This window comes from Ursus americanus, chromosome 1 (genome assembly GCF_024610735.1).
Source record: "Ursus americanus isolate L20-20 chromosome 1, mUrsAme1.1.p, whole genome shotgun sequence".
Lineage (NCBI taxonomy): Eukaryota > Metazoa > Chordata > Mammalia > Carnivora > Ursidae > Ursus > Ursus americanus.
In genome coordinates, this window is record NC_142127.1 from 45,489,830 (window position 1) to 45,511,039 (window position 21,210).

Here is a 21,210-nt window from a genome sequence, read left to right on the forward strand (position 1 = left end):
TTTGTTTTGTAGTTTGAAACTGCTGCTTGCTGACGCTGATACGCCCCACAATCTTTTTATGTTCTATCATCTTGTTGGGATCATTAGCTACTGTTTTAAGGAGGCTAGCATGATATTTCAAAATATTTTTCCCTTCCAGGCATATAGCTGTAGTTATCAAAGATGAGAAGCCCACTAAAACACTTCTGCCCCACAATATATTTTTATTCCACTCTGATGTCTCTTTTATGCTTAAGTTGGTAGAGGCTTCATTTTGATTAACAGAAAACTTTCCTAATTTTAGTTGGTATGAAAATTGCTAAATTTTATCTGATTGTTCTTTTACATATTGTAGTCATGTTTAAAGGGCTTTCAGGAGATGCTCCCATCTCGGAGATGCAATGTTTAAGAGGACGGTGGGTGTTGGGAAAAGAGAGAACATGTAGAAACTGATGGAAATCATGTGAATGGAGACAGGCGTCTGGTGGTGTTTCACACACAATAAATAAATTGATTCATGACTGAAATAATGGTCCAAACAGCTCTGTCATGCATCCTAGACCCTCTGCAGCGTGCTATGCTTTCAGAACTTCAAAATAAATAGTGAATGATCAGATAAGTGAAACAGCATTATATAAGCCCCTGAAGAACTCTACCTGCCTGCATCTGGCGAAGGGCTTTCCATCCAGGTCCCTACAGGAATACATTGAGGAGACTTCTCAAATTTTGGAGCTGAGTTTGTATTTTCTGAAATAACTTTTGACTGGTTACTTGATTTTAGAGCAAAGGAAGCAATAAAAATGACATCACTTGTAGTCAGGCTCAGGTATTATATCATAAATGATATATATGTATATATTTATACATAAACCACCAGAGGGAAAAAGAGATCACATGCTGATTTGGGGGAGGGTTTGGTAGTGCTGTAATTTAAAACAGAGATGACTGCAGTAAGCTGACTCTTGGGTTTAAATTACCTTCAATGGTCATTCTCTGCTTAGTGAAAACTGAGAATATTGGAATTTGATGCTATAAATATTAAAGTAATGGGTTAGAAATTTAAAAATATGGTGAAAACATCCATAATTGTTGTAAAAGTCATTATGTTTTTCTTCCACGAAGGATGGTAAATAGTTTAATGCTGCTGAAGACAGTATTTTTTTCTTCGGAAGTGTGGAAAAGCCAGTTGTCTCAAATCCCAATTCATAAACATGATTATTTTCACTCTTTTACATGCTTCCAGTTCTTAAACACATGCATGTACTTTGAAATAGTGAAATACATTCCCCTCTGTACATTTCTGTGCTTAATGTTATGTTGTAAATTTATTTGAATATTTCTATGTGTTCTTCAGACTTACTAGTTCAGATGGCTACATAACTTCATTGGGTGGCTATCCTGTAATGTAATACAGCATCCCTCTTGCTGTGAATTTTAAGGTTTTCCTTTTTTTTTTAATGATTGTAAGAATGCTGCATGGCACATTTGCATAGAAAGAATGTTCTTCTATTAAATTTTTACTTTAGTATAAATTTCCCTTTTTGGACATGTAGGCCAAAGGTGTCAGTACCTTTGTCACTCTTGCCATGTATCAGGCTGTTTAAAACTTTTCACTTGCTATCATCTGTAATAATCCGATTTCTTCTATTTGGGAATGTGTTTCAAGTTGATGAATAACTCTGCTTTAAACTTGAAACACTCTTTGCAGAAAAGTCTACCAAAGCATGTCTTCAAATACAAGAAACAAGACTTATGATTTACAAGAAGTCTTAATAAATCAACCAGATGAGACTATTTACAAAGCTTGTTTAAAATTTGACTTAAGGGAATTTCAGTAGAAAAGGAAAGCATTTGGTAATTTTTCTTTGCACCAGGAGTCACTCAAAGACTTAATTTTTCTTTGAACACATTGGTGTGCTTGACAGGCAAAATCGTTGTTGTTCTTGTTGTTTTATGATATGGGGCACACGCCTTACATTGTTATTAGAATTAGAAATAAGCTCACTGTTAAATCATAGAGGCAAGAGGTAATTCTTAGAATTACAGAGATCACACCATATAAGAACAGTTCTGTGAGAATCCAGTTTTTAATATATTGGCAACTTAACACAAATTTGTTAGCTTTTAGATAAGGCTTTTCTTTCCCATCTGAAAATGTTTCCCTGTACACATCTGATACTCTTTCCCAGGAGCTAGTGGATCACCTGACAGCAACATTAACTCAAGGCCCTGGAATCCTATTGTGAATATCAGTTCATACATACATACAAAATCTTGGTCAGATTTTATTTCTGTCAGTCCATGCAAACAGTTTTCTTTATTAATGTTTCTCAAAGAATGGATTTCAGATCACCTTGGACATTTATTAAATAGGAAGCTATAACATCTTTGATAAGTCAGGAATGCTTCTCTGAGTCATTAGCAGTAGGAGAGAGTAGAACAGGAGAGGGAAGAGCACTGAGGCAGGAGGAAGTGTTTGCAAAGGTCCTGTGGGAGGAGAGGAAATAAGGAATGAATGAGACTAGGACAGAGGGATTAAATCCTAGAGAAAGAGAGAATGGTGGAGGGGAATCGTTTTTGAAAACCACTTACGTTACCAAAACCGTCCCCTAAGCAAGGAGAATGCAGAGCTCCTTTACTTAGGTTAAACCAAAATGTTTTGTGTGCCATTTGTGACCGTGCAAAACAGCATGTGTTTCTGGGGAAATGCCTACATTGGTTGTGTTATGCCCTGATGCTTTCTTTTTAAGTCATCAATGAGTCCTATAGTTTCTATGGACATTTTTCAGTTTTATCCTACCTCTGTCTACCTTGCTGCAACCTCGGTGTCGATGATTTGATGTAGTGATATCCTAACTCAGAGAAGACACTCACTTGACAGAGAAAAGCGAAGTCCAGAATTCTTGCACTCAAGTCATTCTTGAGCACTGCTCACCTGGGCCGCTACCTACAGTGGCAGGCCGGACTCTGCACGCCCAACAGCCATCCACTGGGTGTGTGAACAGAAGTAAATCCTACATGAATCGACATCTATCTCATTGAGTGTGAAAGAAGATGCTATAACCAACAGGTGACCTGTGCAGTATGGTCACAGCGAGATCACCTATGTGGCCTCTTGGCATCTTTATTTCAACTCATTTTTTTTTAATTAAATGACCCTTGTTCTATAAAATATGCAGTTATCTCCCTCAGTTCATATATATTTAGATTCTGACTCACTATGCAATTTCCCGAATGCTGGGAAAGTCTTCATTTTATATATAAATGTTTCAGCTTACCATGTGGCCTTTCACAGAGCCAGCTGTTTTTTTAATAAAATAAAAATATAAAAATGTTCAATATAATAACAAATACTTTTTAAAAACTTTTCATGACTAAGTGAGATAAATAATCAGTTTTTACTGATATATATGTATATATACATACACACACACACACACACACACATACATACTAGGAAAGAATCTGAGGCTTGCCTTTTATAGTGATTTTTGCTTTATGTTAACATTTATCGAAATGACTTTGATGGAAGACAACACCTGAGGATGTTAAGGGCAATTTAAGATAAAAGATTCTCTCGTTCAATGTCTAGAACAGCACTGAATTAACTTGGGCTTCTTTTTCTTTGACTTTCCCCAACTTTTAATGTGGAAGTTCACATTGTGGTTCTCTTCAGAAGGGATGGATATTATGTTTTAAAATTTTGTTTTTCTAGATAATTCTTGCCATAATGTTTTCTGAAGACCATCTTGGAAGACTAGAGTTCAGTGGGACACTTTTAGGAAAATGCTGCCCTCTGTCACGTTGGTTGTCATTCCCGAGGGAGTATGAGAAAAAGAGGTCTTACCAACCGCACATTACACGCCAGCACACTTGGTAAAAAGGGCAACAGTGGCATGCACTATCATGACAATACTAAAAACATGTATCCTCATGACCTACTGTTGGAATTAGTCAATCTCTCTTATTAAGCAAAAGTGTTCTAGCAGGGTGGTCCAATCAGGAAATACAAACCACACAACAGGTTAAACAGGAGAAATTTAATATAAAGGGATAACCACTACAATAGAAATGTAACCATAATATATAAGAAAACATTTTTATGGTATCCTAGGGCTGAGGAAGAGTAACCAAGGAAGGACAAATTTACAAAGTATTCAGACTTCGTTGGAGAAGGTGTGGTTCAGCCCCCCCCCCCCCCCAAGCAGAGCAGCTTGTCGGTTTAGACAGGCTGGAGGTGCTCTGGAGTTTCTCGACAAGCAGGGGGCCACCCTCCAGGTGCACACGGAATAGGGGATCAGCAAATGGTGGCAAGACCGTGCACTGGGAGTCATAGCACCGATCTCGGCAAGAGGCATTCAGAGCACAGGGGCTACGTAGAGGCTGGCAGAGGGAGCAGCAGAGCTGTTTATCTCCTGGGCCACAGGCAGGCTTGCAGAGTCAACCTCTGCTTTCTGAGACACCCTCCAGGTCAATGGCAGCTCTAGGGTTTGTTTCCATGTTGAGAAAGCTCTGGGAAGATTAACCCCAGACCAAGGCTGTAAGATCATAGGGTGGCGTTCTATCGCTGTGACTGGGCAGGCTCCACTGGATGTTCTCACATCATACAACCCCTGCCACCCCCCACCTTGCAGGAAATTGCAGAAAGCCTGTTCCTCCTGCACTGACCCTCCAGCGCCCTCTATTGAGAAAGCTAAATATTGTACGCACTTTAAAGGAGAAATAGTTAAGGAATTCAGTATTTTATTGAGGAGCATATATGGAAGACTACACTGAGGAAGCTGAGAGGCAGTAAATTGACAACCGACACAGAGATGTCACTTAATTATTCATAATGGTGGCCTCTGCAGCGGCGTGACTCACCATCCTCTGTGCTGGTACTGCTGTCTATGCTTCTCTCTCGGCCCTCTAAGTAGAATAAAACTTGAAGGAGTGACTATCAAATCACTTGTTTGGTTTTTAACATTGTGTTTTTAAATAATTCTAGATTCACAGAAGGTTGCCAAGGCTATGCAGAGCGATCTAGCGAACACTACTTAGTTTCTTTCCTTCACTTGTGACATCTTGCATGACTATACAGTAGAGCATCGACCCTAGGAAATCAACATAGACATGATACGTCTATATAGTTTTATGCCATTGTATTCTGTGTAGATTGTTACACTTTTATTGTAGTTGTTAATTCTTAAGTCTTTGTAGTCATAGCAATAGAGGTCAGAACTTTTCCAACCCCACTCCCCCAAAGATCTCGCTTGTGCTGCCTCTTCGTAGTCATAACTACCCCGCCCTCCACATTCACAACCCCTGGACCACTGACCTACTCTGCCTATCTATAATTTGTCATTGCAAGATTGTTATGTAAAGGCAATCATACAGGATGTGATCTTCTGAGCTTGGCTTTTTTACTCAGCATAATATCCTTTCATATATAGTTGGAAAATAGTTTTTCTGTTCTCTGCAATCTCTCTAGCTCTTCATTGGTGTTTTTAGATCATTTAAATTTCATGCAATAATTGATATTATGGGCTTAACCCTGACATTTCAGTTTGTTTTATCTTTGTTTTCTCTGGGGGTTTTTGTCTGTTTGTTTCTTTCCTTTTCTATGACTTCCGTGAGTTATTCAAATATTTCTTAGAATCCATTTTGATTTATCTGTTTGTTTGTTTTTTTAACATATCACACCCATGCTGGATTTTTTTAGTGATTTCTGAGGTATTACGTTATGTATGGATACACACATGTATGTGTGTATGTCTGTTGGTGTCAGTGTTTTGGCAGTTGGAGCGAAGTGTAGAAACTTCACCTCTTTTATTCCTACCCTTCCTAATTTTAATATAATTGTTTAAATAACTTCTCTACATATACTGAGAACTGTATCAAACAATGTTGTACTTTTTGCTTCAACCATCAAGCATGGTTGAGAAAATTTAAGAGGAGATTGTCTAGTGTTTTTATATATGATTTTTTATCTTTTTATTCTTTATTCCTGATGTTCCAAAATTCTCTCATAATTTCCTTTGTATTTCTAGACTCCTTTAACCATTCGTTTAGAGTAAATTTGGTGGCAATGAATTCTTTTAGTTTTTCTTCAGCTGAATGTCATTATTTGTCTTTTATTCCTAGAAGGATAATTTTGGTAGAAATGGAATTTGAGGTGTGTGGTTATTTTCTTTTAGCACTTGGAAAATATTGTGACTCTTTCTTGTGGCCTCCACAATTTCTGATGAGACATCCACTGTCATTTAAATTGTTTCCCCCCTAAGGTAAGGTGTCATTTCCTTCTTACTGCCTTCAAGATTTTTTTTTTTTAATTTTGTTTTCTGATATTGGATTTTGATGTGTCTTGGGGTTAGCTCAGCTTTTTAAATCCATAGGTTCATGTCTTTTGCCAAATTTGGGGAATCTCCAGGCATGATTTCTTTGGCTAGTTTTTCAGCACCACCATCTTTCTCCTCTTCTGAGACTTCAATGACATGAATGTTAGATCTTTTGTTATGATCTCTGGTCTTTAAGGTCCTAGTCTTTTTTCTTTTTTTCATTGTAGTTTCTTTATGTTGTTTACATTGGGTAATTTCTAACATTCTATCTCCAAATCCATTGATATTTTTCTTTTGTCCTTTCCATTCTTCTGAGACCATCCAGTGAATTTTTTATTGGTTATGGATATATCCCAATTGTAAAATTTCCATTTAATTATACTTTATATCTCCTATTTGCTAAGACTTTTCCATTGTTAAAAAAATTTCAACCGGGGCGCCTGGGTGGCACAGCGGTTAAGCGTCTGCCTTCGACTCAGGGCATGATCCCGGCGTTCTGGGATCGAGCCCCACATCAGGCTCCTCCGCTATGAGCCTGCTTCTTCCTCTCCCACTCCCCCTGCTTGTGTTCCCTCTCTCACTGGCTGTCTCTGTCTCTGTCGAATAAATAAATAAAATCTTTAAAAAAAATTTTTTTTCAAGTGTGTTTGTGATTTCTCATTGAAGCAATTTTATGAAAACAGCTTTAAGATTCAGAGGTTTCCAGATATCTGAGTTATGTCAGTGTTGGTGTCTATTGATTGTTTTTCTCCTTCAAATTAGGTTTCCTGGCTCTTGATATGACCAGTGATGTTCAGTTATATCCTGGACATTTGGACAGTTATGTTATAAACTTTGGATCTTATATCTATTTCAGAAGATGAAGGGAGAAGAAGTTTTATTATTTTCAAATGGGGGTAGAAGTCCACTTTCCGCAGTTAGTCTCCTTTGACTTCCAGGAGAAGATTGATCCATTACTATTAGGTGGTGGTGAGATTTCACTGATATCACTCTGGTTTCCACTCCCCCCCAACCCCAGCATCATTGCTCTCCTTGTGGGTTCCACTGACACCATCACTGGAAGAAAAACCTTACAAACAGTGGATGATGGTGAAAGTTGTAGTTGCCAACTCTGTGCTTTCTGATATAAGCAGGGAAGTGGAGAAGGAGAAATATCTCATTACCTCTAGGTGGTACAGAACTCCATGATCCTCACAAGGCCTTCAATGACATCTTAGAGATCTCATTATCATGGAGTGGGGGTGAAAATCTTGGCCCCTCACTCAGTCTTCTCTGTCACCGTTATGGTAGAGGGAGGTTGGAGGGGACAACAAGGAGCAAAGTTGGCATTTTTCAGGGTGTTTGGATAAAAATATAATGATCTTTGTCTCTAGTTCCTGGCACACAACTCTTAAAACTCTTGGAATCAAAAAAACAAAAACAAACAATAACAACAACAACAAAAAAAACCTCTTGGAATCTCTGGCGTGAGAAGAGTGTCTTTTTGTGGTAATGAGATGACTGGTAGCTGGGGTCCTAAATAGCTTCATGATAGGGATTGTTCACCAGAAAGACAAAAATATGGTTAGAGAGTTAAAACTTTTAACCACACCCCTGACCTCTGAGGAGGGGAAAGGAGCTGGAGATTAAGTTAATCATCCATGGCCAATGATTTAATCAATCATGCTTATAATGAAACCTCCATAAAATCCAACCAGAAGCTCTGGGTTGGTGAACGCATCAGGGTGCTGAAAGAGTTGTGCTCTAGGCGAGGTTGTGGAAGCTCTGTACCACCCACCTCCGATCTTACCCTATGCATATCTTCCATTTGGCTATTCTTGAGTTGCATCCCTTACAATGAACAGGTAAATATAAGTAAAGTGCCATCCTAAGTTCTGTGAATCATTTTAACAAATTATCCAACCTGATTAGAGGGATCATGATAGCCAGTTGGTCAGAAGTATAGGGGGCAACCCCGGAGACTTGTGACTGGTCTCTGAAGTGGGGGCAGTCTTAGGGGACTGAGACCTTCATCTTTAGAATCTATGCTAATGCCAGGTGGTTAGTCATAGGACACCTACTTAGAATCCAGAGAGTTGGACAATTGTTTGATGTAGGGAAAGAAAATCTCACACATATACATGTATTGTGAGCAAAAATAGTTCAGTATCTACCTGGGGTGTGGCAATCATGGTCTAAAATTTTTTGTCATGCTAAGTTGCCCATTTTGTTTCTTTGGCTAGTGAAGTTTTTCTTGGGGGAAGTTTCTTTTTTCCCATAAGGAATCTTTGGGTTACTGTCTGTTCCAGCACAAGTTCTGGCTATATAAGACTAAAAGAAAACCCAGGGAGTTCACCACCACATTGTTCCTCAAATCTCAAAATACCTAGGCAGTCTGTCTTCTCTCTATCTTTCGAAGTCCTCTTACATTGTTTTTATATATAATTTCCAGGGGTTTTAGCCATATTTAGTAGGAGGGAAGAGAAAGTGTGTCTATTCCATCTTTATCTAGAATCAAAAGTTCCAAATCAGTTTTAAATATTAGGATTTTTTTTCTATAGGAGAAAAGGTTTTCCTCCCCTACTTGGCAATTTTTCTTCTTCCTAGATTTCTGTTCCTAATTCTGCAAGGTTGGCTCAGGAACAATTCTTTCATTAAATAACCTCACAATGTCACCATTACCAGCTGTGACAATGTCTCAGTCATTCCCTTGTTAATAAAATCTTTTCTGAAGTCCATTTACACATGAGTCACAGACATTTCCAGCATATGTTGATTAGCTTCTCAGCATATGCTGATCCGTTTTCCAAACAGATATTCAGGTCTTGTTGGTGCTACTATTTTTTTTTTTTTTGAGACTTTCTATAATAAGTGACGAATCCAAACTTATTAATTAGCAATATTATTAAAGCCAAATTTTCCAGTCTGTTAAGTCTATGGATTTGTGTCTTAAAATACTGTCATCCTTCTTCCAAGCCCTCTTATCTAGGAGGCTCATGTGTAGCATAAATATTTGAGTTATTCAAATGATGTTTTAGCAAGAGATGGGGCACAGAGTGGAATTAAGAGCTATTGGGGGAGGGGTGTCTAAACCCTGGAAGTTTTATATGCATTATCTAATGTATTTTTCAAAATAAAGCCATGATGTTTATAAATCCATTTTAGAAATGGAGCTTTTGCAAAGTCTCACTGCTCATAAAACCCAACCTGGGTTTGAACTCCTTTTGTAAGTAGAGCGAGCCAGCAGTCCATGAACCATTAGTAGACCATTAAATCAATTTAGTGGGTAGGAAGTTTTTTTTTTGTTTGTTTGTTTTGTTTTGTTTTTTAAGTAAAGGATGTTAGAGTGGAAATATCACCAGACAGTCTGCATAGTAAAAGAAAGTATTTAATGAAAACAAAAATTTGTTTCTTATGTATTTATTTATGTTGTATGTGTGCTGAGTCCTGGTGCGTAGAATGTGTTTTATAATGTGATGTACAAAGAAGTCTGGAGCCATTGTATTAAGTGACCTTTTGAGATATTTCCAGGCCTTCATCTAAGTGAGATTGTTTATCATACCCACTCTGCTAATACTTTTCCAGGAAAATTCATCATCCCTCAAGAGCAAAATTTATTTGTTTGTTTGTTTATTTATTTATTTATTTATTTTCAAACTTTATTTTTTAAAGCCCCAAATTTGTAGTGGAGAATCTCTGGGTTAGAATAGAAAGTAGCTATTTCTATGGCAACAGTTTATGCTAGCACGTAATTCTTGCTTTCTGTGATTTGTATTTGTATGTGTAGGTTTGTTTCTGGTAAAGATATATTTTGCCATTTGATTTTTTTTTTCCTATTCACAACAGAACTCTAAAACAAGGTGCAGTTCTAATCAGGTTCACAATGAGATGTGAATTGCGTGCTAAAAATACAAAAGAGACATTAGGTTCCAGTGGTTAAGAGGACGGGTTCCAGAGTCACACAGAAGCATTTCAAATCCAGACTCCGTCACTCAGAACCCTAGGCAAATTACTTCTCAGTTTCCTTACCTAGAAAATAATTATCATAGTAGCAACCTACTCATTGTGATGATGTTAAGATTAAAATAAGATATACATATAAAATTATTATCAAAGTGCCTTATAGCAAAAACTTAATAACTGTTAGCTATTAGTCTATTACTTGTAAAGTAAGACATTTGCAGAAACCAGTAATTTCAAAAGAAGTCCTGAACTGTTTGAGGCAGGAAACGAACCTTTTTATTTCTCATTAGACTTGTTAAATTGCTCTTTTCTCAGAATATACTAAACAATGAATGAACATTATGTAAATAATTGTTGGGTGATTTTACATGGAAAAGAGAATAAAATCCTGTCTTCCTAGTTTTGTCTCTTTATTTTCAAATGTCCATGGCTGTACAAATCAGTCCTCTCCATAATCTAAGTTAACTGACATTCTTTATAGGGTCAAGTCAAGAGCCAGAAATTATATAGCAAAGCTGGATTTCTCCACTGTAACACAAACCCCAAGAGCTGGCACTCATTTTGAAAATGACTCACATGCCTGAGTGTATCTTTGATGAAAGATACTTTTGATATTGCAGGACAACCCGGAGCCATCCATGTTCCCGATACAGAAGGGCTCCCTGATCCTCCTGAGGCAGAAATGGGAATCCGGTGATTTCCAGAAAAGTGAGTGTTGCCCTAGGGGCAGTCGTTGCAGGCTCTTTCAGCCTCCAGAAAAAAAATTGCTTGAACCCAAAGGAGAGATAGTGTCAGCACATGGACCTGCAGATCCCCCTAGTATGCCCTGCGGTGTGGAAGAGATATTGAACACGGAGCCTGATGGGAAGGGCCCTGAGGGCAAGAGTGACAACTCCACGGAACATGGCTGGCCTGATGTGCTGAAGGAGGATTCCTTGACTGGTCGGCGCAGGATCGAGCGCTTCTCCATTGCCCTTGATGAGCTGAGAAGTGTGTTTGAGGCTCCTAGGAGTGCAAACAGACCAGCTGAGTCTTGCCAAAAGGTAAGAATTGAGCGTTGAAATTTACAGTTGATAAGCTAGGCAGCTTGCCTAGCCTGCCGCTTGTTTCTAAGCAAGTACTAGTGTGTATTCTCCTTACCTGTACTCTAGACAGGTATCTTGAAGCAACTGTGTAATGCTGCGTGTAATGTGGCATCCTCTACCACTGACTTCCTCTATGGGCTGTTCCAGTAGGGACTCAACCTCCTTTCAGTCCCACAAAAACAGCTCTGATAGGCTGTTTGTTTTTGTACGTGCCTTGTTTCCATAACTAGGTTGTAAGTTCCTTAGAGGCAGGGACAATTTCTTACCACTCTTTGTACTTCAGACATCTAACAAATGGTGCTGCATTTAGCTAGAGCTCAGTGAGGATTTATCAATAATGATGTTGAAATGGAACGAGTGAGGGCTTTGGAACCACAGTGAACTAGATTTTAATCCTAAAACCTGTCATTTACTTCTATAGCTGCATGACACTTAACCTTGAGAATGCACATGTCTTAATCTGCTGCTTTGCAGGGATATTGTGAGGATTATTGATAATATATTTAAACTAGGCATAGAGTCTGGAATATTTTGTGTGAGATGATGATCATGCTTCAGTGAGTGTGATGTACCATCATGTCACCTATAAAACACGTCTGTTAGCTAAAGAGGACATTTAATCAAATGCAGGAAATAGGATTAGTAACATTAACGAAGACCACATTTATACTTCTGTTTTCAACTACTGTTTAAACTGGAATTGCTTGAATTTATTGCACCCGTTAGGGCCTCTATGTAAGAGATTATAGTTTAATTTAATAAAGAATTAATAAATGATCTCAGGTTTTCCAATGGGAGGCAAACTCCGTGCTTTGTTAATATTTTTTATCTAGTGACACTTATCAGGAAGGTATAGTCCTACTCTTCTTAATGGATAATTAGCCCTCAGAGGATTCACAGAAATAGAAATTTTTTCAAAATAAATTATTTTGCTAATACTTGTTCCCAGTTTTCCTGTTGGGACATATTTAGTATTTACAATGAGACTATTCTTGTACCTCAAATAACTTGATTTAATGCGAATAAGGAATATGAAGTTACATTTATGAATGAGGTTATGTTAAAACTAGAGGGTTTCTTAAAAATGCAACCACTTGCCAATCCTTAATTTGAGAACTTTCTTTCCTTCCTTTTTATTATACAAGCACAATCCTTTTTGTTTGTGGTTTTATAATATCTTTTAGTTGGATGTCTAGAGATTGGGGTATACCTAACATAGATATTTACAATGTCACTTATTTTTTATATTAATAAATTAAGGAAAGTAAAGCCATAAAAAGGGTTTGTATTGACTATCTGTTGATTTTAGTGTAACAATTTTGGACAGTTACTTAAGATAATTGACAAAAGAAATGTCCAAAAGTAGAAGAGAGAGAGAGGCAAACCAAGAAATAGACTCTTAACTGTAGAGGACAAACTGATGGTTATCAAAAAGTATTGGGGGGATGGGTTAAATAGATGATGGGGATTAAGGAGTGTACTTGTGATGAGCACCAGGTAATGTATGAAAGTGTTTAATCACTAAATTGTACACCTGAAACTAATATTACACTGTGTGTTAACTGAAATATAAATAAAAACGTAAAAGGAAAAGAAATGGCCCAAAGTAGAAAAAATAATCCTTATAAATTATGTAACATAACTTGTCCTCATCTGGAGTAGGGATAAATGTAATAGTAAAAAAATGAAGCATTGATAAGGGCTTCTGTTTGACATGTGAGGTTACAACTATTGGTATGGTATGTGATTTTGGATCTAGTGTCGATAAAAATAATCATGAAGAAACATATATGAAAACCAACATTTAGGTAGTAAAAATGAAATTTGTTTAGCATACTTAATACACTTTATTCTAGGTATTCTATAGCACTATGTCATAAAACGTTACTTCTTTAAATGTATGAAACATGGATTGTACATTTAGAAATTTCTCATCCACTGCCAGCAGATACACATGATTTTTATACATAAATGAGTATTATGAATGTTCACAAAATTCTATATAAATTTCATATGACTTCTAGAACAAGGAGGAAAAAAAGGAAAAGAAAAATGAGAAGGCAGTGAAGAATTAACTTGCTTTTATTCTAATGAAGTATTTTGCATGTCATTAGGCATGTGAAAAGAATCCTAGCTCATTCAACTCAATCTGAAATTTTATATTTCAGACCAAAGCATAGTAATTATATACAGGTTAACCATATGTTTCTATAGATGTTTTTCTTTCTTTTCAGATCAATATTTTGTTATTATTATAAAGTAATGAGGTAATATTTACTTGCATGAATATGCAAAAATATTTTAGTTACTTTATAATTATGATACTTTATTTACAGGGGTTCTCTATTGAGATATTGGTGATGTGGAGAAAGACATTCAATGTTTATGATATTAAAAGCAAGGACAGAAAATAATTTCAGATAAGGTTCTTACAATTTAGTAAATCATCTTACTAAACAAAAAACTGCATTTCAATGTTGCTGTAGAAGGAAACTCTTCAGCAATCTGTACTTTTTTAGAAAAATTTTATAAAATTATTGAGGTTCAATGTAGAATTGTAGTATCGTTTAAAGTGTGGAGTATTTTTATATATGTATATATATTTGCAGATACACACACATGTATTTGTTTAAAGCATCTTTAGCAAAAATCAAAATCCGTTTTTTCAGTATATTCTTGTTTTTTTGTGCTTCACTTTATTGCACTTTGCAGATATTGCATTTTTTCTTTTACAAATTGAAGGTTGAAGGCAACCCAGCATCAAACAAGTCTATTAGCACCATTTTTCCAACAGCATTTGCTCGCTTCACATCTCTATATCACAATTTGGTAATTTTTCAAATATTGCAAACTTTTTCATTATTGTATTTGTTATGGCAATCTGTGGTCTTGATTATGACTTGCTGAGATGATGGTTAGTGTTTTTTAGCAAGAAAGTATTTTTAATTAAGATATTAATTTTTAATTAAGGTATTTTTTAAGATATAATGCTATTGCACACTTAAAAGACTACAGTATCGTGTAAATATAACTTTTATATGCACTGGAGAACCAAAAAATTCATTTGACTTGCTTTATTGCAATACTCATTTTGTTGCAGTGGTCTGGAACCAAGCCAGCAATATCTCTGCGATATGTTTGTATTTATTAAAAAGTGTTCGTTTAAGGATAGTTTTGTTTAGAAAAATATTTGTTAATTGAGAAAAAAACCCACAAGAGTCAATATTATTTTCTATAAGTATTCAAGCTCATTAGAGAAAGATGATATCAACTACCCAAATATTCAGTGTATTCCAGGGCTTTTTTAAAAACACTTTATTGTAATATGCTTGCAGTAGAAAATTAATGAGAAATTCTTAAAATAATTTTGCCTGCTGACATTTTATAATTTCCAAAGAGACGTAACCTTTTGTTATCATTTCTAAAACACCCTGAAAAAGTAACTTAGAATGAATTTTTAAACTGAGAGTTTTTATGCTCATGAGGCAGATTGTAATTCACATAGACATAAATTCACATAGGCGTTATCCCAAATAAATGATATAGAACCTGAGTTTAAAAGAGTTTTGAAGAACCATAAGAATTTTAAGATCATAAATCTTGGAAAGAATGGCATACCCACTTGCAACACTAAGAAATTGTTATTATATAAGGCAATGTATCAGTTAGCATTTACTGTGTAACAAACTACCCCAACATCAGCAGCTTTAAACAATAAGCATTTATTATTGCTTACTAGTGTCTGGTGAGCTGGGAAGTTTATCTGGTCTCATTCCTGCATCTATGATCAACTGCCAGGTCACCTGGGATCTGACTTTTCTACGATGGCTACAGAGCTGGGACAACCCAGCTCTGCCCCATGTGGTCTCTCCTCCTTCCGTAGGTTGCCCAGATTTATGTACATGCCATAGGAGTTTCAAGAAAGAAAGTAGAACTGCATAAGGCCTCTGGTGGCCTGTGCTCAGACCTTACACATCACTTCTCTATATTCTATTTGTCAAAACAGTCACAAAAGAAACCGGATTAATAATGTGCTAAAATAGACTTGATGGGAGGAATTGCAAACTCACACTGCAAAGGTAAATGGATATGAGGAGAGAAATAATTATAGCCAATCTACCACTGGCAAGTTTATTTAAATACATCCAAGAATCAGAATGTTTTAATGTATCATGAATGAATGCAAACATTAGGAGGAGAGTCTAACACAAAAAGATCCATGTTGACAACTATTTGTAGAAAAAATCCTGTCTTACTCTTCTCTTAGACTCAATCCACTAGACTGATGGTAGCTATTGTAGAATACTGGCCTCCCAAAGATGTCCACTTCTCTTAACCCCTAGAATCTGTTAATGTTTTACCTGATGTGGCAAAAGGGACTTTGAAAATGTGATTAAGTTAAGGAACTTGAGATGCAAAGATTTTTCTGAAATATCCCAGGTGAAAACAAGGATTTTTATGGAGGCAGGAATGTTGGAGTGAAAGGGAGTCAGAGAAGGAGTTATGATGTCAGAGAGATGTAGGAGGGATGCAGGGCCATGACTCAAGGAGTGTGGGCAGCCTCTAGAAAGTGGAAAAGTCAAGGAAACCAGCTCCCCTCTAGAGCATCCATGAGGAATGTAGCCCTACAGACACCTCGTCGTTAGCACAGTGAAACTTATTTCAGACTTTGATCTCCAGAACAGTAAGATCATTAATTTGTGTTGTTTTAAACCACCAAGTTTATGATAATTTATTTCAGCAGTACTAGGAAACTCATACACTTATTTTATAGGCTCTTCAAACATTGTTAAAAAATGGTTGGATAATGTGTGATTTTGGACTTTCCCTCTGTTCTTCCCTGATGAACATATTCCCATATTTCAAAATCAGATCTTTGACTTCTTTCTATTTGCAGTTGATGATATGAATGTTTGTGATGTTATCAGGAACATCAATAAATCTTAGTTTGGGATGATCTGTATTTGATAAGAACACATAGTCACTTAAAAGGGTGAATTGCCCAGGAGAGGGAGTTTGGCAAAGGAGAGAAAGAGAGGGGGAAAGAGAAAGAATATTATAAAGGAACAAATAAACACAAAATGTTTGTGGGGTACACTTGTTTCAATTCATGTTATTTCTGTGGCTGATGAGTTTCTAGGGAGTGTATGTGCAATTTTTAGATAAAATCAACTAAACTCCACCTAGTCAGTTCTGAATCGGAGCAGCGTTTAGACTAACTTGGAGTGGAACAAGATGGTGTAAGTTCCTCCTCCTTTCTTTCAAGCTCCCAGCTGTTGTCCATAGAACTGGGATGGTGAGACTACTGAATAAGCATCTTTAAAGGATCACTTCATCCTTTACTTTGACCCCGCAGTAAATCAGGTATTTCTTGATTCAATTAATTAATTTTGCCTTTTTCTATTCATGTCTTTAGACTCCAAATGGTAAATGATCCGATTTTCACAGTAGGTTACTTAAATGACTCACCTGAGTTTTTAATGCACAGTTGTGCTCTTTCTCAAAAACCCCACTCACTTGTGCAATCAGGTTGAATTTACCTAATGCCTGGAGAGAGACTGTTTCTATGAGCTGGACTTAGAAAAAAAAAAAAGGAAACACAATCACTGTATTTTAGTTGTGCTATCTCATAATGCATTGATTCAATCTATTGTATAATTGAAGGCTTGGACGAGAATATGAAAACACAAGGCCAAGGGACTATGGACCTACATGTGCATCAATGATTAAACAGGATATAAAAAATTAAATATGGTATAGTTTCCAGAGTATGCGATTTTCATTCTCTCCAATAATCAAAGCCTCTGGTTTTTCATTTAATGACCAGTTTGTCATTTCCTTCTTTTAGTTCTGCATAAAATCAGACCTTTAAAAGTACAGGTGAATCATGATTGCAGTTTGTCTACTACAAAATCACTCCACTAGATGCTTAAAGTTTCATTTGTTCCCTAAACCCAGGCATGTGGGGACTATGGGATTAATTTACCTCTAATCTCAGAGCAGGAAAGTTTCTTTTCAGGCAGTTACCTGTCACAGCCTTCTGACTCTCCATCTCCTGCCCTCCTCTCTCATCAGTGTTTCTGAGATAATTTCTGTCAAGCATGACGTATTTTTGTAAAAGCATTTAACAGGACAGAGGTTATTACAATCTTGAAAATTATTACTGAAAAATCTGCCCACCAAACTGAAAATAGCTAATTTTTTTTTCCTGCAGGAAAAATTTTAAAGGTCCTTGAAGAAATAAAATATTTTTTCTTGGCCTGAAAAATGGGCAAGTAGTTTTTTTGTAGAACTGAAGTAAATAGTTTCATGAGGAAGATCATTACTTTTTTTTATTAGAGGAATATATGGAATCGTAATTTTCATTTCCGCATAGAATGTAAGAACATAATATTTGGTGACAAAGCATCAGTTGAAAGCCTTGGCTCAGCTACTTCTTCATCATATAAACTTGAGTGAATTATTTCACCTCATTAATCCTTAATTTTCACATCTATAAAATGAGGAAATTAATACAGCACAAGATTTTTCTGAAGATAAAGTTATATAATACCTGAAGGAGAAGAGGCATTTAAGTGGTAGCACCAAATAAAATTTAAGAAATTGTACCAATGTAGCACCAAATGGGTATTTCTTCTATTTTGTCTTCTCTGGGATCACTTCTATAACTTAATACATGGGGAAAATATTTAATTTCAGTGGCTTCTGTTTTTTCACCTATAAAGGCAGAGGCTTACACTCTATGGTTTATAAAAATGGAAAGGGGCTTTGGGCAAAGAAGTTTCTATTTCACATCTAATAGCAACTTAGTCTTTTATACAGACTCCACATAGAAGGGCTTTCATTGAATATTCAGTGGAGCAAATGCTAATGAAACTTTCCAACATGAGTTATAACTCCATTTTGAGATGATGAGACAAAGGACTATAATCTGTTAAATCACAGTTTTCAAAGCTTTATTAAAACCCTAAACAGAGATACATTGCCACCTTCATTGTCCTTTCTAGTTAATAGAAAAAGTCACTGACACTTAGGGACTCCAAATCCAAATCCAAGAGAAATGAGGCTTACATGTTATAAAAGTGTTTATTGTATTTACATCCACACACACAAAGAACAAACTTCAGTCACCACAAGGATGGGCATGTTTCATTTTATGCAGTTTTTGCTTAGTGTTGTAATTTGTTTTCATTTGAAATAATATTAGTACTCTTTGTTCTTTTCACCCATTTATATGTTTATTATTTTACTGCCTGTTGTCCAGTGCTTTATGTTAGCTGGTGGGGGCGGGGAGGATAAATCAGCTCTGTGATCTGATGGTAAATTTCCCTACTGAACGCATTCGCATGGCCTTAAAGACTTCCAGAGGAAACTGCCATCTCTTCTCATTCGTGTCTCATAGTGATATATGCAGTCACGATACGACATCGTTAAAAAATATAGTGCCGGTAACCACAGAAAGATGGTAAGCAATATTGACTTCACCTTCATCTGGGAAAACTTCTGTCAGTTCATGGGTTGGTATTTGACATTTTATTTGGATGACTGGTGAGAGTTTTCACCCTTGTATTATAGGAATATTGATGCCAGCTCTGCTGCCTCTGTTGTGAAACCCACTTTTTTCCCCCCACCCTATATTCCCCAGATATTTATCCAACATTTCTACTTACTGACTGAATTAATTCAAGGAGCCCCATGTATGACTCTTTTTGCCCTTCCCTGTCCTCCCATTGCTGATTTTCTTTTTTTTTTTTTTTAAGATTTTATTTATTTATTTGACAGAGATAGAGACAGCCAGCGAGAGAGGGAACACAAGCAGGGGGAGTGGGAGAGGAAGAAGCAGGCTCATAGCAGAGGAGCCTGATGTGGGGCTCGATCCCATAATGCCGGGATCACGCCCTGAGCCGAAGGCAGACGCTTAACCACTGTGCCACCCAGGCGCCCCCCCCCATTGCTGATTTTCATACTCGACCATATTCTTTTGGAGAATCCTCTCACCATAAGGATAAGCTAAAGGGGAAAATAATGAAAAGAAATTGATAAGATGCATTGAGAAGGATGATTACAAAGGGAGAATTTTGGACTTTGTTCAGAGCCTTTGACTTCATCAAGGGCCGTGGAGATGATGTTTCAGTTACCGAAAGTCTACCAGCAATCCAAAGGCTATCCTGAAATAAGTCAACATAGGAACTCCTTCTACAATACCCTGAGAGATAAACTTCCATTTACTGTAGAGAAACTTGGAAGAAACCAGCTCAACAAGAGATCAGAGTTAATATCACCAGTAATAAGACATCTTGATATCATGTACCTCCTGCTGCGATATACTGTGAAGGTCAAGCATCACCCCTGTGGTGTCCTTGTCAAAATTATGTAATCTCAATTTAATCATGAAAAATCATCAGATAAATCCATGTAGAGGGCATTCTTTTTTTTTTTTTAAAGATTTATTTTATTTATTTGACAGAGAGAGAGAGACAGCCAGAGAGAGAGAGAGACAGCCAGAGAGAGAGGGAACACAAGCAGGGGGAGTGGGAGAGGAAAAAGCAGGCTCCCAGCAGAAGAGCCTGGCATGGGGCTCGATCCCAGAACTCCGGGATCATGCCCTGAGCCAAAGGCAGACGCTTAACGACTAAGCCACCCAGGCGCCCCTATAGAGGGCATTCTATAAAACAGCTGGCCATGACTCTTCAAAAGTGTAAGACCCTGTTGGAAAAATACTGAGAAACTGCCATGGATTGGAGGTGACCTAATAGACATGACAACTGAAGTGAGGGTAGGCTCGTCTATTGAAAATTGGACCACCAAAGAAGGCATTAGTGGGAAAGTAGGTAAAATTCTAAAAAAGGTCTGATTATTCTCAAGCTGGACAATTGGCATATGGGAATTCTCTGTAGTACTGTAACATTTCAGTAAGTCTAAAATTATTTCAAAATAAAAAGTTAAATAATTGCTTTGATTTTTGTTGAGGCCTTAGCACTGTGGAGTGGAGGATCGTGGTGTCTTTTGTTTGAATTTTTCCAAACCTAACGGAGTATTATTCTTATATCTCCTTGTAGAATATAATTCTTAGCTTCACACCTCTATACTTCTAAAACCTTGAATGTTTCAACCATTTCTCTCTGCCTATAATCTCAGGATCTCTGCAATTAATTATTTTCTTAGCAAGGAGAATTTAAGAAGCCTAATCAGTAGTTCACAAGTTGAGTATATGAACAGCCTTACAGTTAGATCTGCATTAAATTTACATCCCATTTCCACTCAGTGAGTTTCACTACATTTTCAGCAGTAGAGTCCTTATCTTGTTTTTATTGTAGTCAAAGTTGTTGTCTAGACCCTTAGTTCTATCTTGACGTACATTCCTTCCAAGTCATTGCCTCAAGTTCAAGGAACTCAAATTATCTTTTGTCTTGAGATCAAACTCCAGGAGTTGTCGTTATCTATTGCCCCTTTGATGCTGATTTGACAGCAAGCTTCAATCTCTATAATACATTATGAGCCCCTTCAAAATGCTCATCCTCTTTTCAGGGGAATATAGTCCTCTGATGGATTTCCCAATTGCTTAGGAAGTTCTGTGTTTAGGAAGTTTTGTGTGTGTGTTTTTGTTTTTGTTTTTTCTTCTGTTCTGGACTAGGCCTTTTGGTGGCTAACTTCCTTAGCTCCATAGGCTCTCCTTTCTGGTCTTTCTCACTGTGAACTGAGCCTCAGGATTGATATAGTAATGCCTCTTTAATATAATTCCCCTTTTTTATTCCTCAAAAAAAAATCCTTCAACTGAACTTAGAAGTCTGGAACCTCGTCAGAGTTGAAATTCAGGATATTTAGCATGGAGCAAAGTGTAGGCCTTGACGGTCCAGAATGGATGTGACTGTCACAGTAGTTACAGC

The 21,210-nt window shown here is 36.9% G+C and overlaps 1 protein-coding gene across 1 annotated transcript in view; it reads left to right on the plus strand.

Annotated features, from left to right (window-relative positions):
* Window positions 1-21,210, plus strand: part of LOC148110750 (uncharacterized) — a 275,376-nt gene that overhangs the window by 77,131 nt on the left and 177,035 nt on the right. Inside the window, exon 2 of the mRNA XM_087863015.1 lies at window positions 10,859-11,281. Within this exon, the coding sequence (XP_087719141.1) occupies window positions 10,859-11,281 (423 nt within the window). The remainder of the gene's footprint in view (window positions 1-10,858; window positions 11,282-21,210) is intronic.